Source organism: Limulus polyphemus, unplaced genomic scaffold (genome assembly GCF_000517525.1).
Source record: "Limulus polyphemus unplaced genomic scaffold, Limulus_polyphemus-2.1.2 Scaffold335, whole genome shotgun sequence".
NCBI lineage: Eukaryota > Metazoa > Arthropoda > Merostomata > Xiphosura > Limulidae > Limulus > Limulus polyphemus.
This window is the reverse complement of record NW_013665945.1, coordinates 517,907-545,342: the sequence shown is the minus strand read 5'-3', so window position 1 is coordinate 545,342 and position 27,436 is coordinate 517,907. Positions and strand designations below refer to the sequence as shown.

The 27,436-nt window shown below is 34.8% G+C and overlaps 1 protein-coding gene across 3 annotated transcripts in view; it reads left to right on the top strand.

Moving 5' to 3' along the window:
• LOC106457468 (Down syndrome cell adhesion molecule-like protein Dscam2) overlaps window positions 1-27,436 on the top strand; it is a 134,235-nt gene that overhangs the window by 85,963 nt on the left and 20,836 nt on the right. For all 3 annotated transcript variants that reach the window (XM_022383413.1, XM_022383412.1, XM_022383414.1), the window contains exons 5-16: window positions 9,959-10,249; window positions 11,282-11,551; window positions 12,052-12,459; window positions 13,361-13,522; window positions 13,972-14,259; window positions 15,449-15,568; window positions 16,840-17,013; window positions 18,454-18,601; window positions 20,608-20,756; window positions 25,281-25,412; window positions 26,083-26,241; window positions 26,687-26,757. In XM_022383413.1, the coding sequence (XP_022239121.1) occupies window positions 9,959-10,249; window positions 11,282-11,551; window positions 12,052-12,459; window positions 13,361-13,522; window positions 13,972-14,259; window positions 15,449-15,568; window positions 16,840-17,013; window positions 18,454-18,601; window positions 20,608-20,756; window positions 25,281-25,412; window positions 26,083-26,241; window positions 26,687-26,757 (2,372 nt within the window). The remainder of the gene's footprint in view (window positions 1-9,958; window positions 10,250-11,281; window positions 11,552-12,051; window positions 12,460-13,360; window positions 13,523-13,971; window positions 14,260-15,448; window positions 15,569-16,839; window positions 17,014-18,453; window positions 18,602-20,607; window positions 20,757-25,280; window positions 25,413-26,082; window positions 26,242-26,686; window positions 26,758-27,436) is intronic.

The window sequence follows — 27,436 nt, the reverse complement described above, 5'->3', positions numbered from 1 at the left end:
AATAAATGTTTTGTTTTGATATATAAGTTGTTCGGGTTTTTTCGACTAAAAAAGCGACATTAAATTATTGACGACCTAATATTTTAAAAGACTTAATTGATGGTTGGAAGAAACAAAAAATAAAACAAAAAACAAGTATATTTTTTGTATATATCATACTGAATTTTTTTATTAACCTACAGATTACACTAGTCTACCTGTACAAAAGTAAGTCGTCATTATCGCACAATAATGGCATATTGATTTGAAACTGAGAAAGTGGACAGTGAATGTGACGGAGTTGGCCGCGCGTTGTATTGTGTGTATGTTACATTATTTAAGCTGGTATACTGTCACTACTGAAACCTAGATGGTATAATCCATCACAATTACCCATCAACGACCTAGCTATTCCAACCAAAGCAATAATGATTTGTAACTTTAATTTATCATTCAATAGGAAATACAGCCCCTAATATGTTATGTCAAATTCTTGATGTTTCCCGAATTCACTCGATTGTTATTTCGTTTACACAATTTAATTTTCTTTAAATTAATCAGGTGAAAGCGGACAAAATTAATTTGTTTATCGACTTATCAAATTAGTAATAGAATAACATTATCGCACACGTCAGTCAATAAACCTAATTTACTTTATTTGATATAATGCCACAGGGTGTGGAGCATAATCGTTTGATTTATTATAGCCAATTAATAACATATTAATTAAACATTGTGAACTATGATTCAATTTGTCACAATGTTGTATACTTCAAGTCAAAGAATTGAATAAAGAACGAAATAAAATATTCTCGCCGTTGAAATCAGACAGAGCTATGACTTAATTTTTCATTCAACACTTACATAATTCACTCTCTGATAACAATTAAACGGAATCCTCTTGTACACCAAATAAATACTTCACGCATCCCGCGGCCGGAGATGACCAAGTGGTTAGTGAATCCGAGGGTCTATGGATCCTGCCCCATTAGAGCAAAATCGCGCCTCATACTTTAGAGTATTTGGTACTTTAAAAAAGTAGCAGTCAAATCCGCATATTTCATTAGAATAGTCCAATATTTGGTGTTAGGAACTAGTGACTATTTGTCTTCCTTCTAATCTATCAGTTCAAAATTAGGGATGAGTAGCTCAGAAAGTCTGTGTGTAATTTCACACAAATATCTAAAAGTATCCAACCATCACACTTCCCGAAAACTTCCCATCTAAGCTATCTTCACTTCAATGTTTTCTTTATTATAGGATTCCCTAAGGAAAGTGAATATACGAAAATTGAAATTTAAAAAAGCGCGGAATAAACAACAAGAAAATATAGAAGTACTTTATTCAATTACGAGACGTATAACGAAATAAAAAGAACCAGGAAAAAAGAAAAGACGGTTGTTCTGGTCTAATCTGATTTGTTCCCAACCCAGGCAGGCATTAGCAAAAATTCGGCAACTTGGAAATTTCAGTTTTACCAACAACACCTCAAAGAAATAACACAAAAGGGCGCTTCTTGCGAACATTGGTCGTGACACATAAATGCAAGTTGTCCGTAATAAATAAATTACCTGTAATATACTAATAAAGCCAAGTTGTAAATTATAATATGATTCGTAAAGAAACCAAGGCGCGAAACGGGAATAAAGTATTCACTGCTTTGGCTCATGTACTTAAAGTTCGTTTAGTTGTGCATATTCGTCTTTCTTTGCCTACAATATTTGTAATGGGAATGAATAAACCTTACAACCCGAGCGCTTTCTTTATACGGTTTTTATTCATTTCTATCAAGACTTCTTGAACCTACGTGTTTTTCTATAATGAATATTTGTAATGGGAATAATTGTATTTCGATATTACTGCCATCTATCGGTCATCTTATAATATTTTATTTCTACTCCAAATTACACAGAAGTTGCTATTGCCGCTCTATTGGGCGAAAACCTTATATCTTGCTTGTATAGTTTATTTAGATAGCTCATTATTCTTTAGGACTGTAAGATTTAAATACCTTACTGTTTTTGTTTTTATTTCTATTATAAGATTATGACGTTACAGCGTTTAATTCACAACCATCCTTATTTTAGTCTAGAACACTTGACTATCGAATAAGTTGAAAAAGGAATATTATAGTTGGATGATTTCAAGTTGAAATATCATAGCTAAGGAGTTGGCTAATCTAGTGGAAAACTGTAATGATTACAATTTCGTATTTGTCGAACAATGAACTATCAATAATAGGCTCAAACTATGCGGTGTTGGTCCTAAATTTTGCAGTTTTCAAACTTTTTAAGAAACAGTTTGACTTTCATTTTATGATTATTAGCGTAATAGAATGTAGTCCTAATTATTGTAAATCACATAATTAGAAAGTTTTTACTGAAGAAGTGTTTTGTATAGCTGTAAAATTAACGTGGTCAAAGTAGCCTTATCAGATTAGACAGTTGAACATATTTTACAACAGCAACATAAAACCCATCTTATTTTACACCCGTTGCGTGATACCGCGAGGAGCACAGTGAAGCCCAAATAACTGTCCTATACCAACAAAAGAGAAGTAATTAGATTCCAATTGGTCAGGTAAAAGATGTTTAACTCACTAGTATGGAAGTTTTTTTTTAATTCAGACACATCGACGAATAAGAAGAAAAAAATTAGCACAAGGTCTGTGTGATGTACTACTAGAGAGAGCGTAAACAGTAACAGTTGTAGTTAGGGTTAAGAATTAGCTTAGTATTAATAATACGACAGAGTAAAAAAAAACCTGTGACGTTATATTGGAATTAAGATGCTGAATCGTATCAAATATAAACGTAGACTTAAAAATCACGCAAAAGGTAATTAACAGCGCTTTCTGCAAGCATAAGAATTGGATTTAGTATATAATATACAATGATTCGAATTCCTAAACTTTCATCATATTTAGTCATTTACTTCGCTGGAATGAACTAACAAAGTCAACTTGCATTCACTTAAGGTAAAATGGGATATGCGATTGTATTTAACTGACAAACAGGCAAATACGTATATTTATTTAATTCTTTTGTGAATCTTTAATATACAGATAGAAAAAGAGATACAGATGTAAAGTGAGATCATGAAAGTTCCTGCTTTATTATCTTTGCTCAAGAACACTGGCTAGAAGTAAGATCGGTAAATTAATCTAATTTGTCAAGAACATTGGACAGGATTAAGATTAGTAAATCAGCATAAGCAGTCAAGAACATTGGATAGGACTAAGGTTGTTAAATCCACCTATATAGTCAGGAAGAGGGTTAAGCATAGCAAATACGCCTATATATTAGCTTTTTATCTTTTGTAAATTACTTCAAGGTTTGAAAAACTAATAAGATTTTGGATGGTCACTAAAAATACGTGCAAAAGAAGCTATATGAAAATTACACAACATTTCATGCATGATTAATGCTATAATTTCATAAATAATTTTTAAAACTAAAAAATTATATGTATACTTTTTAATACTTGTTTGTTTGTTTTTAATTTTAATGCCAAATTTAGACTCAATTTTTAGTATATTAGTTACACTTGAAAACAGCGTTCCAAGGCCACATTTTAGCAGACCAGAGGTACAAACTGTACTGGAGCTACATTGAGGTAATTTAGGTGTCACATAATGAGGTTACTGTGATTTTAATTTTTTCATGAAGACAATTTTACATTTCGAAGTGTGACTTAAAACTGGTGAGCTTTGGCAAACTTCAAATCCTTTATTATTATGTTGTTAATGGGACCAGGAGGTATGTCAGCTTCATCACAATGGCTTTTTACTATATCTTTCATTTTGCGAATAAAGGATTGTTTCAGATTGGCTCAGGATGCGGTTTCGGAGTGTGTTGCTTTCCTAAATGCTCTGCTGAGTGAGTTTTCCTTGAATTCCTTCTTCAAAATGTTATATCGATACTTTGGCTCTACATCTTTTAACAATTTCTCTTTACGAATATTTTTCTTTCGAAAAGACTGTGACATAATTCTTCAGCCAGTACTGTGGTAGCGTTGCACTGTCAAACAGTCAGAAATTCACTGTGAACCGATTTTATAGTTAGATATACATGACTGTTTTCGTTTAAGTTTAATGCGAGAGTTAAGATTTAGATAGTTATATAGCACGAGTGTTAGATTTAGTAATTTTTAGAAGCAAGTTTGTTTATGTAACTGTTTACGAATCATACGTTGTGTAGTTCAATAGATATGAATTGATGATTTTTATATTATTGTGTCATGTTACTATAACCTTCTGAGCTTTTTCGTTCTCTTAATTGAGTATTATTGCTTCATAATATCTAGTAGTGAGTGGAACGTTCTACACCTCTGTGAAGGTATAAATACGTGGTGAAAATTTATTTCAAAAGATAAATCTAACTGCGTGATTGTGAGTTTAGCGATAAATAGCGTATAGTGGCGATTTTTAAAGTGAAATTATCACAGACTGTATTGTGATAACCGAGCAGAGAAGTATAATTCGTCTTGTCAAATTATGTTCTAAGGTAACTGAACCAACCTGTGTGGACTTTGACGAAAAAGAGATACTTATTTAAAGCTCTGGATACAATTGTTATAACAAACAGTGTAACGAATATTTGGATATATGTTTGGGTTGTTTTAATATATCATTTAAAAACAAGTAGACCGTGTTGTTGTTCTTTATTGTTGAACTTTATCGCCAACAATTCACAGCTACCTGTAAAGAATCCAGTCCATACAAAAATCTGACAGTGGCGAGCCAACCAGTATATACAGTGGTAAACGGCGGTAAAAGTATACGTAAACGACAGCAGCAAAAGGCCTATATATGCACAGCTGTAGTAGTGGCGAAAATATTGTAGACGTTACAGCCACACTATATAACCATGTCAGCTGACTTTGATAAGTGGATAGAGTGATTTGAGCTCAAAAGTGGTGATCTATGAGAATTTCTTAAACAAGAACAAGACCAAGAGAGAGAGAGAAGATTGTCAGCAGTGAAGAGAAGAAGAGAAAGAAAAAAGGAAAGGGAGAAGAGACTGGAAATAGAGAGAATAAAATCACAAACTGAGATCGCTAAGCTCACCAAGCAGAAAGGTGGATGACACAAGAATGACAATGGGTCAAGGCCAGCTGATCCAAGCTGCCCAAATTTGATGAACAGAAAGATGACATGAACACTTTCTTGGTGAGGTATGAAAGATTCGCCCATAGTCAGAACTGGGACAAGGGCAACTGGGCAGTCTGTTTCAGCTCCCTTCTCACAGAAAAAGGCTAACAAGTGACATCAAAAGATGACATAGACTATGACAAATAAAAAATGTTCTTGATGGAAATGCTATGAACTTACTGAGGAAGGTTTTTACCAGAAGTTCAGAGATGTTAAACCTGACACTGGAGAAACTGCATTTCAGTTTTGGCATGGGCGAGATTATCAAGTTACCAGAGTAGTATATGGAAACTCGTGGAGGGTGTATAACTGGCAAGTCCAAGAATAACCAGTTAAAGTCGAAACCAGAAGTGGCTGTCCAGAAACATGATGCCGCCAAAGGTGACAAGAAATCAATGGGGCTCATTGTGAGTGAGTGCAAGTCAACAAGTAACAGCAGAAATCTAAACATAAAGTAGCTGGAGCTACCTACACAAATGATGCTGGCATGAAACAAGAAAAGGGTGATTGTCACCATGGATGCTGCTACCAGAAGAAAGAGAATAAAGACAACTCATTAGCTTCACCATGAGAAGGAAGTGCTATCATCATTATTTAACAGTGTAGGATTGATGGTAAGATCAAGCTAACAAATGGGACAACAGTGCCATTAGTAATTGGAGCACGTAACAAACATCGAGAGATGCCAACAAACCACAACATGTCAGTAGGTGAAGGCTATGACAGTTAAAAAAGTGAAAGTCCTATAAGAAACTCAGTACGGCAGTAAGAAGCAGTCTAGCATCTGATGACCAGTTAATGGACACATCTGTGTGTGCTGATTGATGAAACAGTGAGAAAGTTTCCCATGGCAAGAATAAAGGTGGACATCCCATACTATGTGGGAAACCTTGAGGCCATATGTATGAAGGCACCTATCTATGATTTGGTGATTGGCGATATACCAGGCAGTAGAAGTTTGGAAGAACCATACAGAAAGAAGACTGATGGGGCATCTGCAGTCACCAAAAGAGCTCAAGTAAAGAAAAGCAAGCAAGACATCAGGCCCCTGCACGTCTCGAAAGGTGACATCCCGAATGTAGGTCTTTGGGAACTGAAGGAAGCGCATAAGAAAGACCCTTCACTGCAGAAACTTTGGAACAGTGCCCGAAAGAAAGTCGAGGACAGGACAAAGGGTAAAAGGACTTACAGAATAGAGGAGTGCTGTACCTGATCTATCAAGGTAACTGTACTGGGTGAATTGAACAGATCATAATACCAACAGAATACCAGACTCAAGTGATGAAGTTGGCTCAGTGTCAATAGTGGAAGGATAGCTAATGGAAAAAAAGATGACAGACAAAATCACCAGCAACTTTTATTGGCCAGGGATCATATGAGATGTTACAAGATTCTGTAGGTAATGTGACATCAGCTAAAGGACAGGACCTAAAGGAAGAGTAGCCAAAGTGCCACGAAGTGATAATGCCTCTCATAGAAGAGCCATTCAGCGGAGTAGCTGTAAACTTGATAAGACCACTAGCATCTGTATCCAACAAGGGCATCTGGTATGTGCTGACAGTAGTTGACTGGGTGATATGTTACCCAGAAGCCACAGAACCACCCAAGATAGATACGGAGAGAGTAGCAGAAGCCCTCCTGGAAGTGTTCAGTAGAGTATGCTTTCCATAAGAAGTCTTAAGTGACAGAAGGACCCAGTTTACCTCAGAATTGATGTGAGAACTGTACAGACCCATCAGCTCGAAGTAGCTCTTTACCACTCTTTACAACCCAAGATGTAACGGACTTTGTGAGAGAGTCAATGGAGTTTTAAGAGTATGCTAAAGAAAATGTGCCAGGAGAGACCACATGACTGGGACAGGTACCTGCAGGCAGTATTATTTACTTACCAAGAAGTCCCACAAGCAAGTACAGGATTTTTACCCTTTGAGTTGCTGTACACAGGAACAGTATGAGGTCTGAAACAGATATTGAAAAACTGTGTACAGGAGAAGAAGAGTCAGAAGTGATGAACACATACCAGTATGTGTTAGACCTCAGAAATCGACTGGAGGAGACCTGACAACTCACTTGAGAAAGTTTGTTTGCTACTTAAGGCAGTCAGAAGCACTTCTATGACAAGAAGGCCAAGGATTGACGTTTCTAGGCCTGACAGAAGGTCATGGTTCTGCTACCCACAGACAACAACAATCTCGCTCTGCTGTGGAAAGAACCTTTTGAAGTGCAGGAAGTGGTCAACAAAATGGACTATAAATTGAAAGTGTATGGGAAGACCAAGATCTACCATTTCAGCCGGTTGAAGAAGTAGTTCAGAGGGTAGAACACATATGGACATTTCAGGTGTGGCTGTCATAGACATAGAACCAGATGATAGTGAATTTGTAATAGCAGATGAAGAACTATTAGACCTAAGACTGCTGGGTGGAGATGTGAAGTACAAAGACATCAACTTCAGTGAAGAACTGACTGACAACTAAAAGAAAGTCAACTCAGCAGCAATCTTCAGCTGCATGATAAGGAAGATGTTGCACCAAACCACCAACATCTAGCATTATGTGGACGACATTCTGACCCACACAGCCATATGAAAAGACCACCTGAAGAAACGCAGAGAGCTGTTCAGGTGAGTGAGGCAGCATGTCTGGCCATGAGACCATCTAAGTGCTATATTGGTTATTCTGTGTTGGACTTTGTTGGACACGGGGTAGGCAACCAACAGATAGCCATGAAGAGGAGAAGCTAACCCAGATACAAGATGCACGAGCTCTGACGACTAAGCAGCAAGTCAGATCCTTCCTGGATTAGCGGGATACTATAGGAAGTTCATCCCAAACTACACTGAAATCACTGTATCACTAACTGAGCTAACCAAGAAAGGCCAACCCAACAAGGTGAAGTGGAAACAACCACTGCAGATGGCATTCCAGAAGTGGAAGAACGTGTTAGGAAGTCCGCCACTTCTTAGAATTCCAGACTTCAAGAAAACATTCATCATTCAAGCCGATGCATTAGACATTGGAATTGGAGCAGTACTTCTGCAAGAACACATAGACGGACTGTTTCCTGTAATGTACATTAGTAAAGAAGAGCTACTCTGTGATTGAATGAGAATGTCTGGCCATCATATTTGCTATCCAAAAATTCCAGAACTATCTCTACGGGAAGGATTTCATTATATAAATGGACCATCAGCCCCTTGCTTACATCCAGAAATGCAAAATCGGCAGTGTGAGGATTATGAGGTGGGTGCTGTAACTCCAGTGTTACCGATTCAATATTGAGGCCATCAAGGAAACTGCATATGTTGGTGTAGACTGTGTGATTAGACTTTGTACATGAAATGAAAATAGTCTTTGTATGTAGTATAAAAAATATTGTAAATAGTTTTCTTGAAGAGGGGCTTATTGTTAGATATACATGTTTCAGTTTAATGTGAGGTGGTTGATCGCAAATTTACTTACATAACTGTTCACGAATTACACGTTGTGTAGTTCAATAGTTATGAATTGGTAGTTGTTATATTACTGGATCATGTTATTAGAACCTTCTGAGTTTTTCTCGTTGTTTTAATTAAGTATTATTGCATCATAATATCTAGTAGTGTGTGGAATGTTCTAGACCTCTGTCAAGATATAAATATGCGTCGAAAATTTAGTTTGAAAGATAGATCTAACTGCATGATTGTGAGTTTAGCAATAAATAGCGTATAGTGGTGATTTTTAAAGTAAAATTATTACAGACTGAGCAGAGAAGAATAATTCGTCTTGTCAAATTGTGTTATAAGGTAACTGAACCAGCCCGTGTGAACTCTGACAAAAAAAAACATCAGGCAACGAACATTTGTATATACATTTGACTTGTTTTAATATATTATTTTAGAACAAGTGGACTGTATTGCAGTTTGTTTATTGTTGAAATTTATCGCCAACAAGTCACAGACACCTACTGTAAAGTATCAGGCCTATACAAAAACCTTACATATAGGTGTTAAACATGTAGATCGTGGCGAAATGGCTCGCATCGACGGTAACACTTCACTTCACTAAAACTTACAAATCATACTTTTAAAGTGTTATTAACCCTCCATACACTTTGATGACAGTGGAATCATGTAGCTCAGATTGTGAATCCAAGGACTGATGACTCGTTCCCAGAAAAACATAGTCCGTATTTAAGGAGCTATTGCTGCGCTCTAAGGGTGACAGATGGACAAGAATAGTCCAAGATTTGGCGGTGGGTGCTGATGACTCGTTGCCTTTCATCTTATGTAAGAGTTTAGAATTAAGTAAGGTTAACGCGTATTATCTTTTGTAATTTTAACATTAAATACTGAAATAAACAGACAAATGAAACGCATTATTTTTTCCTAAGAAGTTATATGATCGTCCTTGAAACAATAGTTATTTCCGTTGTTTTCTCCACAGCTACAGCTTAGTTTTGTAGTTTAATGTTTCGTAAAATGTTATCTGGCGTTTAAGAAGACATGGTTCATAAAATAATGAATACGCAACCCTTATCTCTTGTTTACTTTGCTTCTCCAGGAGCTTTCTGTACTACAATACCTCTCATTAGTTTAGAAAGCTTCTCAAATAGCTGTAAGTTCAAATATCGAGTAATAGAATCATACGTGTAGAGAGAGATAGAAGTCGGTCATTATAAGCTGAGGCTTAGCGTGTGTTTTTGCTGTTTTCTCATATATAAACATATTACTTGTTTAAAAAAACTTTCATTTTATCATTAGGCTATAGCTTGAGATCAATAATCTCCTAATAAAGTTGTAGTGTATATACAATATATATATATGTATATTTTAATCGATTATTTCAGAGCCGCACAGTCATTTTCAACCCAGGTTTGTTCACTTCAACAAGGTTATTTCGGTTATCAGAGGTAGCACTGCTTACCTCCCATGCTTAGCCAAGGGCTATCCAATTCCACGCTATTCCTGGTATCGAATGAACAATGGCAGAATGACGACAATAGTGCGTGAACCTATTGACCAGGTAGACGGTACTCTAGTGTTTTATCATGCCAACGTTAAAGACTCTGGAACGTATGTCTGCATTGCTAGTAATGGAGTTGGAGAACAACGACAGATAACGAATTTGACGGTAACAGGTATGTTAAAGTCTACCCGTTATTTAATACTAACCAAGCTGCAACAACCTCCAAACTGTTTCCAAAAATATCTCATCTTAGTACTTCCCAACATATATTGTAAAATTTTATGCCCTTTAATAAGGATAGACGTTAATCAATAAACTATTTATCGGACACATCAAAATATTTCACTAATTCATTACATCCATGTGTTTATTTCGTATTGTTCTATAACAAATTTTATACAAGTTGTTCCTAGTGGCTGAGAGAGCAACTGGCAGTGAGAAAGATTTTAAAATAAATGTTTACTGCAGGTTGTCACTGAAGACTAGTCCTTCTAAACTCTAAAGAGTCCCCTGGTGGGACAGCGGTAAGTTTACAGACTTACAACGCAAAAATCCATGGTTCGATTGCCCGCAGATAGCCCAATGTGGCTATGCTCTAAAACAAACAAACAACCCTTCTAAAAGTGCTCTTCACCTCAAACTTTCTTCTTTGTTTGTAGTTGAAACTTACTTGTTCAGCTTTCCGCTGAGCACAACATTCAGTGGCAGCACGATAGCCACAAATACTGTTTTGAGCTTCGATATACTCCGTGGAAAACTTCAGCGTTAATGATATTGTTTTTGTATCAAAGATTTTTTTTTTGCTTGTTTGTTGAAACTTCAGAAGGTCTGACCTGATTGGGATTGTTTTGACTGTCGAGTGAACTGATATACCAACTGATATATATTATATACCAACTTGAAAGAAGATCATTAGTGTTGGATCCGAAAGTTTTGTTTTGACCTGTTCCTTAAAATTATATATATATATATATATATTTCAACTTTATTTGTTTGTTTGTAGTTAAACATATAGCTAAACATTGGGCTATTTGTGCTTTCCCAAACCGGGTATCGAAACCCGGTTTCTAGCGTTGTAAGTCCGCAGACATACCGCTGTGCCACTGGAGGGGAATATTTTAAAATACCAGATAATAACAACGTAACAAAGAGCCGCCTAATTCCATTTGATGAATGTTTTTTAATTGTTCGTTTTAATTTACAGAGCCTTTGAAGGTCACCGTGATGCCGAAAGTTCAAAAAATTAATGTTGGTGGTTCATTCACTGTGAACTGCACTATCAGTGGTTTTCCCATAGAACGTGTAACGTGGCTGAAGAACCAGCGTCCTCTGTCAACCAATATGAGAATTACTCTACCAAGTCAAGATGTTGTTCATATTAGTCCAACTCGTCAAGAAGATCAAGGAATGTACCAATGTTTTGTTACAAATAACCAAGAAACAGTTCAAGACACAGCTGAGTTAAAAGTGTTGTGTAGGTGAAACTTACTGCTATTTGATGAAATCATGTTGACGGTTTAATACATATTGGATATAAAACTATAGATAAAAGCTAAAACATACTCATCACATTTCTTAATGTTCAGCTTGAATTTCCCACCATTGATTTATAATTTCCTTCTCGCTCTTGGTCAAATAATAATTTTATACCATTTTGTTATTTTGTTTTACGATATTTGTGTTAATGTACATATATATATATATAATAGCTTAATGCTTACAGTAAATAGCTGTCATGTTGAGAGCCCAATGTTTACAGTGAGTAGCTGTATTTTTTTTGTCCTGTCAGTTAACTTAGTAACTAGTGGACAAATAGTTATAAATATAAAATAAAACTTAAGTTTTGCACACCTACGTAGATTTATTTTGATTCTGCGTTTTTCTTTTGCTTTGATTGTATTACTTTTAAATTGTGTAGAACAAGACCTCTGTTTGTACGTATATTTGAAAATACTTTACATGGACTCTTGACAGCAAAACCTCCTATTTTAATCACCACATTTGAAGAAATGACGGTAAAACCTGGCTCGAGAGTATCTCTCAAGTGTGCTGCAGTAGGAAACCCACTACCCCAAATTACGTGGACCTCATATGGCGAACCTGTGCCTGATAATAACAGAATCAGGACAGGAGATTACGTTAGTAAAGAAGGTGCTGTAATCAGTTTCGTTAATATCACTCGAATCGAGATTGAGGATGGTGGAATCTATCGGTGTTCAGCAGCCAATAGTAATGGAATAAGAAGTCACGTGACCCCACTAAATGTGTTTGGCCATCCTTTTGTTCGCCCAATGAGAAACAGGACAGTTATAGGAGGACGAGTTGTAATTATGCATTGTCCGGTTGCTGGATATCCAATTCAACAAATATACTGGGAAAAAGGTGCAGTAGAGTCTTTTTTTTTTTTGAACAGTATGAACAGTTTACCTAGAAAATGTCCTCCTCCCGATCGCTCGGCGATAAGTCTGTGGGCTTAAAATACAAAAAATCAGGTTTCAGTACCCATAATGGGCAGAGTATAAATACCCTTATTTGTATCTTTGGGCTTAAAACAAACAAGATTTAAAAAAATACAGGTAAACAAAAAAGAAAAAGAAAGTTCATCAGTTTATAAAACTCTTGATTGAACTGAAATTATTTCAACGTCTTTATATTAAAAAAGGCTTTTTTTTTTCTCTCTTAGTAATAAGCTGCTGACTGTCCTTGTCGATCTTTAGCTATAATAGTGAAAATATGGCAGTCGCCTATGAAATTTATATGTGGTGAAATAAAACAAATAAGCGTAACTTTTTAAATGATGTCGAATGCGCAACATTCCTATCTATATATATGTATGTACCCGCAATATTATTATCTCCTGGTAAAGAAATTGAAATACAGTTATTCGTTTGCACACCCTTTGCCCCCCCCCCCCCCCAGTGGCACAGCGGTATGTCTGCGGACTTACAACGCTAGAATCTGGGTTTCGATACCCGTGGTTGGCAGAGCACAGATAGCCCATTGTGTAGCTTTGTGCTTAATTACAAACAAACAACAAGCACACCCTTCTAGGTGATAAAGTGCGTGAAAGCGACACCGCAAAAATAGGAGTAAACTGTGTATAATTCTAGTGAATTTTTTTTTGTGTTTAATAACATAGTTTGTCGCTTTGATAGTTTATCAATCCAGAAATGTATTCCTAACCTCAATAACTCGTTCCATTTTGTAGGTGACTAGGCTAAGAAATGTGAAGTTACACTTCATTGTTGGTCTACATTACATAGGGTTTCCTTTCCTTCTCTAGGTAGCAAACAGCTCCCTCTAGGACGTCGTCACTTTGTTTTTCCAAACGGTACTCTCATCATACGTAAAGTAGGACGGTTTGAAGATGAAGGAACATACCGCTGTGTTGCCAAAGATATGAAGAATCACTTTGCCCAACGGGAAGTCAGTATCAAAGTCTTAGGTACGGAGTAAGATAGTAAACTCAAATTCTGTAAGTCTGTTTTTATTTCAATCGCTTGTTAAATAACTGGTTTATTATTGATATTATATCAAGTTAAGTCGTTATTATATTTATAAACGTCGGGTTGTGTGATCTCATATCTTTCTGGTAAACGTTATTGTGTGCCGTCGAGTTGATTTCAGTTCTTTAAAGCCACAGTTTCTTCTCATTATCATCACATCGTTCAAGATAATTTATTTAGACGAAAAATGAATGGATATGTTTTGTTTTTATATTCAGGCCCATTATAGCTTAATAATATGATCTGCTATATTTATAATATTAAAAAAACAATGAAAAACGATACGTATGTGGTTTATATTCATCATTCTCGGATACTTTACCTAAGTGATATGTACTTAAGTGAAAAATTACACCGTAATTTAACTTTTAATCATACTTCCTTTTAGTACCACCGGTGATCTCGCCTTTCTCCTTCCCACCTGAGCCACGAGAGGGAATTCGAGCCAGCGTTATGTGCAGCGTACAGGAAGGTGATCCGCCCATCCAAATCACCTGGTGGAAAGACGGAGAACTACTTCGAGACGATGACGATAGTGTCACCTTGGGTCCAAACGACAAATTCATTTCAACGCTGACGATCAAAAGTCTCCGATCTGAACACAGTGGGCTGTACACTTGCGTAGCTTCTAACTCAGCTGCTTCAGTCAACTTTTCTGTCCCTCTAACAGTCAACTGTAAGTTGCTCAAGTTTCAGAATAGTTACTGTCCACATAATCTTATATTTTACGAATAAAGTTAATCGATCACTACATTATTCGTCAATTATTATTTTTACGTTGATTATTATTATTATCGACATTGTTTTTTTTAAAGATCATGCGCACATAAAAACATAGAAACACAAATTGGTCTCCTTACACCCATAACCGACTAGAAATATTTTGTCTGTTCAGTGTTTTGTAAGAGATTTTACAAAAATATTGAACAGTGCTTTACAGTTTAATTTTTAATGTTTTAAAGACTTTTGAAACCACATTATTTATGTTTAGTACAAGCTAGTGGCAATTTTTTAGGCATGATACACATCTTGGAAAACATCTTTTACATTCATTGATTTTTTCCACTTATTGCACTTAACAGTCGATTGATTCTTTACAAATGAGCAAGTAATATAAAGTTTGAGGAAAGAGCCTTGTTGGATTTGATTATTATCAATAACTAAAAAAGTTAATGATGAACATATCCGGCCCTACTCTCTAGTTAAAGAGCCTTCTTGGATTTGATTTTTATCAATAACTAAAAAGGTTAATGATGAACATATCTGGCCCTGCTCTCTAGTTAAAGAGCCTTCTTGGATTTGATTATTATCAATAACTCAAAAGGTTAATGATGAACATATCTGGCCCTGCTCTATAGTTAAAGAGCTTTGTTGGATTTGATTATAATCAATAACTAAAAAGGTTAATGTTGAACATATCTGGCACTACTCTCTAGTTATTGTGATCTTCCGAGAAATTATCGGCGTCTTAGAGAATTATTTTCGTTTAATTTGAGAGGAATTGTTAACAGTCATTGATTCATCTACAAACAGCACAAGCAAGGGCGCCCGCAGAAAAAAAAAACATTAGGGGGGTCAAGTAACTCAAGTTTGAAAAAAAATATGAAATCGAAATACAAACACCTGATGATTTCCCAATAACACAAAGAATAATTTTACATATCTAGTAACTTTTTTTATTTTTGAAAATCCAGGGAGGGGTTCAAGTGACCCCCCCTTGCCCCTTTCTGCGGGCGCCATGAGCACAAAATAATTATTTGTAATCGCATATTTCTAATTTATTTTTATAAAGTTTTAAAATTTCAACACATTTATGTTTTGAAATTATTTAAATATCTATTATTATTATTTATCATTCAACTCAGCACCATCAAGATGGAAGTTGGAGCCTCTTGACACCTCGGCCCTCACCGGAAGTGTTGTAAGTTTAGACTGCCAAGCTTCCGGAAAACCGGAACCACGTATTGTGTGGAAAAAGTCGACTGGTAGGTATAAACAGGCAACGATTCAAGATAAGTTCAGCTCTGGATATATCATAATTGTTATTTATAGTTTTCTGTAACTGCCTGAAACAATGTATCATGATTTTGTGCCAACCAAAACCAGTCTAATGTGATTTGAATGAAAAACATATCATGATCTGACCCCATCTAGAAATACAAGCTACTATCATTACGTCCCATCTAAAAATACAAGCTACTATCACCAGGCCTCATCTAAAAATACAAGCTACTATCATCAGTCCCCACCTAAAAATGCAGGCTACTATCATCAGGCCCCACCTAAGAATATAGACTACTATTATTAGTCCCCACATAAAAGTTCGGCAACTATCATCAGGCCCAACTAAAAATATAGGCTACTACGATGAGGCCCACCTAAAAATACAGGCTACTATCATCAGTCCTCACCTAAAAATACAGGCTACTGTCATGAGGCCGACCTAAAAAGACAGGCTATTATCATCCCTCCTTACCTAACAGATAGTATCTTGATAAGCTCCTATCTAAAAATTTTGTCTACCATTGTCTGGAGCCATATAGAAAACCATCTAACATGTCCCGATCTCATATAAAAGACTATCCACTAAAAATGACCCCATACAAAATATGACCTGTGTACTTATAAACGAAATAAATTTTTTGTCTTTCAGACACTCGAACAATATTTTTCACTGGCACGTGTTAACAAATGTTTATATAGGTTTCAAAAATGCGCCACTATTTTTAGAAACTTAACAATAGACTACTTCTACTCATTTCCCTCATTTTAATGCATTTTCTTTTCTTCTTTTTGTTTTTCAGTTTTAACCATGTTTAAATTTGTAAAGATTTTTTATGGATGATATGAGCACCTTACTAGTATTTCATTGCAGTTAATTCAAGAGAAATAAGATTATTAATGGTTTAAAACAAGTGTGAAAAGTACACGTGTCTGTAGAAACTTGCCACTGGATAAAGCCCGTTCAAGAAACTTTTAATGTTTTCTAACAGTGTATATGCACTTATATCATGACAATATTTTACTGTAGTTATAAAGCTATATTTTAATATAACACAGAGATAATTTTTTCTTATCACAGTCAGTCTTACAAACAGGTATTTAGCGTGTGTGTATATTGCCACTGTTATTGCGAAAGTTATACATTATTTGCAGAAATTAATGTTTACCCAGCACTAGAATTACACAAAAATGTTATTTATTTAATACTAGCCAGCAACTTAAAATTGTTGTGAAATATCTTTTTCGACACAAGATGACGCCACCATAAAGTTCAATACTGTGATCAGCGGTGCTCGTGTCCAGGTTTTGGTGAATGGGACTTTGGTCATTAGAGACATACATGAAGATGATAGAGGAAGATACTTGTGCGAGGCCAGCAATGGTGTTGGTTCACCCATCAGTACAGTAGTCAGGCTAGACGTTCATGGTCAGTATCTTGTTTAAATAAAAGATCAGTGTGGTAATAATTTTACATGTACATCATGGCACATCTACATTTATAGTGGTCAGTCTGAACCTTCTGTATAACTAATGTAACATTCCTTTAAATATTCTGATAACGATGAAGAAATGTTAATATTGGAAGAAGTCTTGTAATTAGTAGAGAAAAAAAGCAGAACACGACGGTTTTCAAGTTTTTATTAATTGAATCATATTATTAGTGAATATTATGGAAAAATATATAAATCGTAGGTGACCAGTCTTCCAGGAATAATTATTGTAAGGTATTATTGTCAATTGGTTTCAAGCATTCTTCATTTTTGTTACTGATACACAATAAAAAATGGTTAAATAGGTCAGGAGACGTATTAGAAAAAAAGCTGGCTAAACGAACTATTTCGTATCTCACTAGCAAAGAACAACTCTTTAACTTAGATACAAATTGCAAAGTTTAAGAAAACAGAGCACAGCAGCCCAGTTCCTTGACTAAAACGACGTAAACACAGCTACAAAATATAAAAAGCAGGAAGAAGTTCAGCTCTGTGGTTAAAACAGCAAACCTCGGAGTGTAAGGCTTAACTCGAACCTCAGAATACCAAGAATACTCTTCGACAAGATAACATCTGTTCACAGCAGCAGATTTAACTCTACAACAAGCTTACAATCATTGATAGCAGTCGATTTAATTCTACAAAGTTTACACCTGTTTATAGGAGCAGATTTAACTCTACAACAAGCTTACAATCATTGATAGCAGTCGATTTAATTCTACAAAGTTTACACCTGTTTATAGGAGCAGTTTTAACTCTACAACAAGCTTACACTTATTGATTAACAGTCGATTTAATTCTACAAAGTTTACACCTGGTTATAGGAGCAGTTTTAACTCTACAACAAGCTCACACTTATTGATAGCAGTCGATTTAATTCTACAAAAAGTTTGCACCTCTTTATACAGCAGATGTAACTCTGAAACAAGCCAACTCCTGTTGATAGCAGAATATTTAACTTTGCAACAAGCTAACATCTGTTAATAGGAGCAGATTTAACTCGGAAACAAGCTTACACCTGTTGACAGGAGCAGGCTTAACTATGAACAAGCTAACACCTGTTTATAAAGCAGGTTTAACTCTCAAACAAGCTTGCAGCTTTTCATACAGTAGATTTAACTCTGAAACAAACTAACTCCTATTGATAACAGCCAGTTTAACTCTTTGATGAACTACACCTGTTGATAGCGGATTTATTTGCATCAGGTTAACACCCGTTGGTAGCAGCAGGTTTAACAACTTAAATTTACTAAATTGGCAAACACAGTTACGCTAAAAACACTTGTTGATCAATAATATTTCTAGTTTAATATATAATTTTGGGATCTTTATTTTGGAAACGAATGTTCATCGTCAGATTTTTTTTTTTTTTGTAGTACCTGCGCACTTTAAAACAAAATTTTCTTCCGAGACAACAGTGGCAAAAAAACCTACAACCATTGCGTGTGAAGCTAGAGGGGATAATCCACTGACCTTCAGTTGGTCCAAAGATAACCAAGGATTTAATACTGATGATAAGAGAAGGTAAGGTGTCCTATTGTATCTCTTGTACTAGTTCAAACAAACGCGGTGCCTCACTAACAACTCGAGATGAAATTCAATATCTCGACACAATGTTTTAAACCCCGAAAAAGCTCATACTCTCATCGAGTATACACAAAAAACTTTATTTGTAACTGCACGAGTTCTATGTTTTTAAATAATTAAAAAAAGAGACTTACTACAATGATAATCTGTTGAGTCATACTATGTTACGTTAAAAAATGTTCCAGAAGTTTCTGTATCAGTTGCTCGATTAATATAACAATTGTGTTGTTAACAAAAAAAGATATGAAAGCCTTAAACAATCTGTTTTGTAGACACATTTTACTTAAATCTTCGAATCTATTTACAGTCACAGACATTTCAATTACCATTCAATTTGTGAAGAGGAAGTAGGTGAAGAATGAGTGCATGATAAATTAATTTAAACATTTTATCAATTAAAGTAGAAAATATTTCACTCTAATTGAACGTGCTTGTGTATGGAAATCTTAAGGTCACAGGGTTGATATACAGGGTTGAACGAACGTAGATATACATGATGTAAGATTACAGTATTGGACGTACAGACCTTTCTTAGGTAGGTATGATTTAAAACTAAGGTCACAGGTTTCACATATATATAGGTGATCATGCTGTAAGGTCACATGGTTGAACGTACTTAGGTGACATTCTGACCTAGTTAAAGTCCCAGGGGTTGAACGGCATAGGTGTATATGATGCATGGCCACAGGGTTTAGCATACATAGGTGTGTATGATGTACGGCCACAGGATTTAACATACATAGGTGTACATGATGTACGGCTATAGGGTTTAACATACATAGGTGTGTATCATGTATGACCATAGGGTTTAATATACATAGGTGAGTATCATCGGTCACGGTTTAACATACATAGGTGTGTATCATGTACGGCCATATATGAGGGTGTACCCAACTTCGGTTCACACGGTTTTATGTAAGTGGATGTACATGACTTAGTTTCACACGGTTGAATATACTAACGTGTTCATGATTTAGGGTCACAGGTTGAATGTACGGTGTGACGCTAGGTCATGTACACCTAGGTTAAATGTACACAGGTGTACATGATCTAACGTCACACAATTAACTGTACATAAGTGTACATGACCTAGCGTCACACGGTTAAATGTATATAGGTGTACATGACCTAGCGTCACATGGTTGAATGTACGTAGATGTACATGACCTAGCGTCACACGGTTAAATGTACATAGGTGTACATGACCTAGCGTCACACGGTTAATTGTACACAAGTGTACATGACCTAGCGTCACACAATTAACTGTACACAAGTGTACATGACCTAGCGTCACACGGTTAAATGTACGTAGATGTACATGACCTAGCGTCACACGGTTAAATGTACACAACTTTACGTGACCTAGCGTCACACAATTAACTGTACACAAGTGTACATGACCTAGCGTCACACTGTTGTCTTTGCTTTCTTTTTAAATGATTTCTCCTTCTATCAAGGCACTTATCACTCAGATTCGTTATTTTATTTTTAGTTTACTTACATGGCGGTATGACCTTGAGTTGGTCCGTGTTTAAGGCATCGCAAATCTGTTAAGAGTTTAGTATATTTCCTGCTATTGCTCTTACGGCCTAGGCCTGCTGGGGAGAACTTACGACATCATGAGTCAAACTAATCCTTACTCACTCTTTCTTGTAAAAAAATATTATCAGTATTGTCCATTACAGATATGCAGTACAATTTGACCTTTGGTATATAATCTCTTATTACCAAACTTTACCTGCCCCAAGGTGACACTTAACCTTTCCATTAATTCGATGAAATATTTTGAGCTAGTATTTCACACACACACACAAAACATTTGTTAAAACTTGACTTGTCTTAAAATGAGGTCTTACATTGTATAATTGTCTAAATACATTTTGGCTTAATAAAAAATCACTATAAGAATAACATTTTTAATTATGTTTTTTACACATTTGTAGATATCGGATCAAGAACACAATGCTTAATGACGTCACCAAGTCTGAACTAACCATCTTGTCTGCTGAAAGCAGAGATACAGGGATGTACACCTGTGAGGTCCAGAACAGCTGGGGTAAAGACGAGACTAACGTCCAGTTACTGGTACTAGGTAGGTCATGAATAAAACATCGAGGGGTATTTTCAATCAATGTAAAACACAACATTAAGCTTAATTCTAGATCGTTAAGTAATACTGGTGTTTTTAGATGGTGGGATAGTAGGACTAGGGAACAGCGTGGCTCATTGTCTTTGTACTCTTGACTCGTAGTTGGATGGTTGTAAGTTGAACACTGGCTCGCGTAGTATTGTTGTATTCTTGAAAAAGACACTTCACGTCAGTTGTTTCTCTTTACCCAGCTGTTAAATGGGGATTAACCTGAGATGAACTAGCGTTCCATCCACGGGGAATATGACATCATTCTCATCCGAAGTTCAGAACAGTATCAAATGCGTCATTTTGGCTTGGGTGAAATTTGACCTTTTTTTAAAGTAGTACTAGATTATTTATATCTTATCAGTCTACAGTTATTAAATATTAGATAGAAATAAAGAATTGTTACGAGTGTTGCATAAGTAATAAGTTGAATTTATTTATGTTTAAAGCTGATATTATTGTTTCTATTATTATTTGCTGAGTTCTAGTATTTAAATTAGTAATTTGTACTGACTAATGTTTGTTTGTTTGTTTTGTAGCCAAAATTACACAATGGGCAATTTTTTCACTGCGCACTGCGGGTATCGAAACCCGATTTTTAGCGTCATAAACCCTTAGACTTACCGCTGAGCCACCGGGGGGGGAGCGGGGTTTACATCGTAACTGTGGTACTACTAATTAATGGTATCAGTATTAGTTAATAAGGAATTTATCGTTAGATGTATCTTCGGTTTTATATACTAACTGTGAAATAGTTTTAATTTTAAGTTAAATATACAATTATTAGGTAGGTATATTGGTAATAGTGTATCAAAATTAGTACTTTTAAAGGTTGTTCAGGAACAAGTGGGGTAGAAGTTATATAGTGCGATAGGTGCCATGATTTCATTATGTTTGGGAATTGTGGATTTGATTGCAATTTCAGAAGGTCGAGCAAGATACAGTAAACTACAATTGTGGAGCTTCCTTATTTGAGGATAACATAGCTGTGGGGAAGACTGCTATTAGAGGGGGTGGTAGCCAATTAGGAGCAGAAAGCAAGATACAGTAAACTACAATTGTGGAGCTTCCTTATTTGAGGATAACATAGCTGTGGGGAAGACTGTGCTATTAGAGGGGGCGGTAACCAATTAGGAGGCCGAGCAAGATACAGTAAACTACAATTGTGGAGCTTCCTTATTTGAGGATAACATAGCTGTGGGGAAGACTATGCTATTAGAGGGGGGCGGTAATCAATTAGGAGCAGAAAGCAAGATGGGATATTGATAGAGTTAGGGTATAGGTTGCTATGAAGGGGTGGAAGTAAGATTGATTACTGGAGTTAGGAGATTAAAAGATAGGTCATTTAACGTGTTATTTGTTGTAGAAAGCATAGGAAGACTAGAGCTGGAATTTGTTTTGTTGGCAGGTTTTAAAATAAAGGACGTAATAGCGTGCTGACAGTTTTAATTGTTGGTACCAAGGAACATTCTCTTTTTGTAGTGCATGAAGGAACGAATGATATTGTAAGCTGTAAATCAGAAGAGCTGCTTGTAGTGTGTGAAGGAACGAATGATGTTGTAAGCTGTAAATCAAAAGAGCTGATTGTAATGTATGATGGAACATATGATGTTGTAAACTGTAAATCAGAAGAGTTGATTGTAATGTATGAAGGAACATATGATGTTGTAAACTGTAAATCAGAAGAGTTGATTGTAATGTATGAAGGAACGAATGATATTGTAAACTGTAAATCAGAAGAGCTGCTTGTAGTGTATGAAGAAGCAAATGATGTTGTAAACTGTAAATCAGAAGAGTTGATTGTAATGTATGAAGGAACATATGATGTTGTAAACTGTAAATCAGATGAGTTGCATAGAAAGTACTAAGAACTTTTGTAAAAGTCTAGGGAAAGAAATAGGTGTTTTCACTTTGGGAGTGCTCCCTTGGGCTAGGTGCAGGAAAGACCTACTTGGCAGGATCCAAAGTTATTAAAAGTTATCAGGTACCAACAGATGGGCTGTTTGGACCTGTGGGATGGTTTTTATGGTGAGAATGAATCGTGTGAGTCAGAGGTGAGCTTTTCTTCAATAGACTAGGGATATTTGTGGAAGCTCCAAATATGTTAATTAAAGATAATCTAATCTAAACTTGCCTAGTGGTGAGGTTGCGAAACATAATAAACGAAGTAGTAGTATAGGGAGGGCGAAGAGATTTCAAACAGAAGATTTACAACTTAACAAGTTAAATACTAGTTTGTCCAATTTAAAGATAAACATAGTATGTTCAAGAATAAGCTTTGTTGCCATTATTCTAATGTTAGGAGTGTTAAGAAGAAAATGGATCAGATAAGAGCTCTAGTTGAAAAGAAAGATAACGATGGGAATAGGTGAGATTTAGTTAGATTTGAAGAACACTGATAGTAGGGATTATATCAGAATTCTGTGTTATATGTCATCTAGTGGTGTTAAACGTTTTAAAGGAGGAGATGGGGTGTTTTTTATATAAAAATTTAACTGTATCCTGTTGGTGTAAAAGACATAAAAATGACAGTCAAGAGGTTGAATCTATGAGGGTTACAATCATGAGTTTCAGTGGTAGAAAGTTTTTGATTAACAATTATTTATAGGCCACTTAATTTCTGTGAGAAATACTGTAATTCACCTGAATCATTTAAATATCAATTCCCTGGTAAAAATAGAAAATTTTGGAGATTGAAACTAGATAAAGTGCCAAGACCAGAAAAGGTTTTCCGCAGGGTTATAAAGGAGGTCAAAGATAATTTATGCGAACCTTTTTCGTTTTTGGTAGATCAGTAAACACTGGGCAGGTGGCTATGGATTGGAGAGTTTCTAATGTTAATTTTACTCTTAAAGAGATAATAAGAGTTACCCTATAGATTAGTGGCCAGTTAGTCTTACTTCTCCAATGGGAAATAGTCTATAGATTCTGATAGAAAAAAAAAAACAACTTTCAAATTCATTTATTAAAGTATATTAAAAATGAAGACCAACATGGATTTATTCAAGGGAAATCTTGCATTACCAAGCATCATTTTAAGCCTTTTTTCCCTAGGATGATGTTTGTTATTTGAACAATGGAAAAAATGTGGACTTAGTTTACTTAGCTTTTCAACAAGCTTTTAATAATGTCCCACACGAAGGAATAGCTAAAATATCACATCAGTGGGGTTTAGGAACAAATAGTTAATAGTAAATAGAGTGGATGGATGAGAAAAAGGAAGATGTTTGTCAAACTGGACTCTTGTTACTAGTAAAGAGCCTCAGGGATTAGGGCTCGGATCTTTCCTTTTTATTATTTACATTAATGATATTTATAGGGTGTACATAGTAAATTAGTAAAGTTTTTCTGATAGTCTTAAACTCTTGAATATTTCTAACTGTATTGAAGACGTTGGGATATTTCAGAATGAATTGGATAATATGTAACATAGACAGTTATTTGGCAAATGACTTTTAATTATACTAAATGAAAGGTAATATATTGAGGTTATTATAATTTTGATCACGAGTTTAATATAAATAGGAATCCACTCAATACAGTTACTGAAAAAAAGGTGATTTTGGCATAGTGGTAGCAAAGGCACTCAGGCCAGTTTTTTACTGGTAGTAGGTTTATTTATAAACATACCTATTACAAGTTAAAAGACATAATTACCTTTATATAAAAATCACTAGTTATGCCTCCCTTGGAATCATGTGTACAGACTTGATCTCCTTTTTCAACCTAAAAAAATACATTTAATTTCTGGAAAGGGTTCAGAGGAGAGCTACTGAACTGAAACCCAGGGATGGAGTTCTTATGGGGATTGGTTAATATGTCTTAACTTATTTTATCTTGAATGGTAAGAAGTGATCTTATTTATATTTATAAGGTTATCCACGGAATCGATTGGGTAAAAGCCTCTTGTTTTTTTGTGTTGTGTTATGAAGCCAGTAAGATGAGAGGACACACATGTAAAAATTGGAAAAGACAGGCTAGAATCCATTTAAGACAGTTTTATTTTCTAACGGGATGATTGGTTTATGGAAATCAGTTGCACTAGGAAGTAATGAAAATAGGAACTTGCAAAGAGTGGAAGAGAGAAATCGATGGTTATATGGAAAAAAATAATGCGTTTAAATTTTTACTTATTTCAAGGACAGTCTTGAAGGACCAATTGGTCCCTTTTCACTCTCCAACAAGAAGATACAAACTAACAGGATCAGATACTAAAGATAATGAATGACACAATAACCAATCCACAGTTAATGGTGCTATGAGTAAGTCGTACAGCTACAGTACGGAAAGTGTTTTTTTTTTATATATACATACAAACTAATTTATCCTATATATTTACTAGTGAGAAGAAATCTGTACGTTAAACAGGGAAAATAAAAAACTGACATAATATAGATCGCAATGATATACATGCAGAATTTCCGTATTGTATTATTTTAAATTAATTTCATTCTATATGTCGTTTTTGTTATTTCTTAGATCATCCAACTTCCCCAAAACACATCAGAGTGAGAAAGGTCGACGGGCGAAGTGTGACCCTAGAGTGGGAGGAGCCTGCATCTGGAAATAGTCCAATCAAAAAGTATATTATAAATTACAAAAAGGAAGGTGGTAAGGTTTCTGGTATTGTACGTTAATTGTTTAAAACATAAGCACTATATATATCTAATATACATCACATATACATTTAATATATATTACAGTGTTTATACCCTGAACGAGATGCTAAACTTTAGCAAATTATTTTTTATGTTTGATTATAAAAATATCTGTTTCATTTTTTTATTATGCTTATTATATAATATTTTTGATTAATTATTCATATACGGATTTTACGAATTTATAAAACAGATTTACAAAGCAGTGTTATTTTTATCTCTTTGTCCTACTTGAAGCTTGTAACAACACTGTGACGTCATACAAATAATAACGCCACCTGGTAATTAAAGAGCTTGTTTGTTTTCATAAGCATGTGTAATGTAATGACGTATATAAGTTTGCGAACGGAACGACCAATAATTATTTCTACGGAGAAAAAAGTAAAAGATAAAAACATCCTAATTTAATAATTATATATTAATTATATAAAACTGTAATTCTAATTATTATGTGAAATACAGATAGGACATAAAAATATGAGAATAAGGAATATCAAAATAGCATATATTCAGGTAACGAGGACAAAAGTGACAAATTGTGTGTAAGCCGAAGTTCAGTTTAATAATAGTATTAACAATCCAGTGTAATTAGAACTTTATTCTTCAACGTATTGATGAAACAGGAAACAGACCGTTGGAAGTAGTAGTCCAAGGTGACCAGAGAGACGTCACTATCAGGGATCTTGATCCAATGACAACGTACCTATTCACTTTATTTGCTGAAAATGCCATCGGACGAAGTTCGCCAAGTGCTAATATGTCAGTTACAACAGAAGAGGAAGGTAAATCAGTAGATTTGTTAAATCTACTGAGTTTAATTGTCATTATGTTTGCTTAACAAATTATTTTGAACAGAACAGTTGTTCCTTTTAACTAAGTTAAAGTAAGTCATAATATATATATATATATATATATTTATAAATTCTGTTATCTTCAAGTGATTTTTTTTTCATGGTTATACAACTCTGGTTAAAGATTTGTAGAAAAATGTTGTATGTGTTTCTTAACTGACTTTTAAACTGAAGACTTTACTAGTTCGGATCTTGGGCAGTTGCTATTTGCTCATTTAGTGTACCCTTTTCAAATCATTTACTAATGTTGTCTACGGTTATACCAGTTTTGGGTTATGTGTGTAGAATAGTTGTTAATATACGTTCAACATAATATTTTCAAACTGTCATCTTGTGTTTTAGGTTTTCATCTAAATTTTACTTTTACGTTTTTTAGTTCCCACCAGTCCTCCTGTCGAAGTAGAGGCTGTACCAGTGAACTCATGTACAGTCAGAGTAACATGGAAGGTATGTTCCCTCTTACAAACACATCTGTTTTATAGATTTTATGGTAGTTTTCGTAAATCGAGAAAAAATATGCGAGTGCTTAGTAAGTGTGAAGTAGGCCTAAATAACATGAGCTAAATGCCTATACCTAAAATAACATAACTTGCACAAGTTACGCTTCGTAATATTTATTTACTCAATGTGATAATAATGTTTATTTACTCTATGGGATAATTTGATAACCACCAGATTTTAAGGAACTTCTCTAATATCAACCACGAATACCAGTATTTGATTCAGTTTAAAATGTATCCAAAAAATAAGCTAAAGATATATGTCAAAACGAGTTTATGATGAATAGAAAATTATTTTAAATTAATCATAAATAAAAGGAATATTATAACTTAGTAATAAATAAATGGAATATTACAAATTAATTATAAATAGACAAGGTATAAATTAATGACACATAGAAGGTATTTTATAAACAAGATATAAATTAATGACACATAGAAGGTATTTTATAAACAAGATATAAATTAATGCACACAGAAGGTATTTTATAAACAAGATATAAATTAATGATACATAGAAGGTATTTTATAAACAATATATAAATTAATGACACATAGAAGGTATTTTATAAACAAGATATAAATTAATGACACATAGAAGATATTTTATAAACAAGATATAAGTT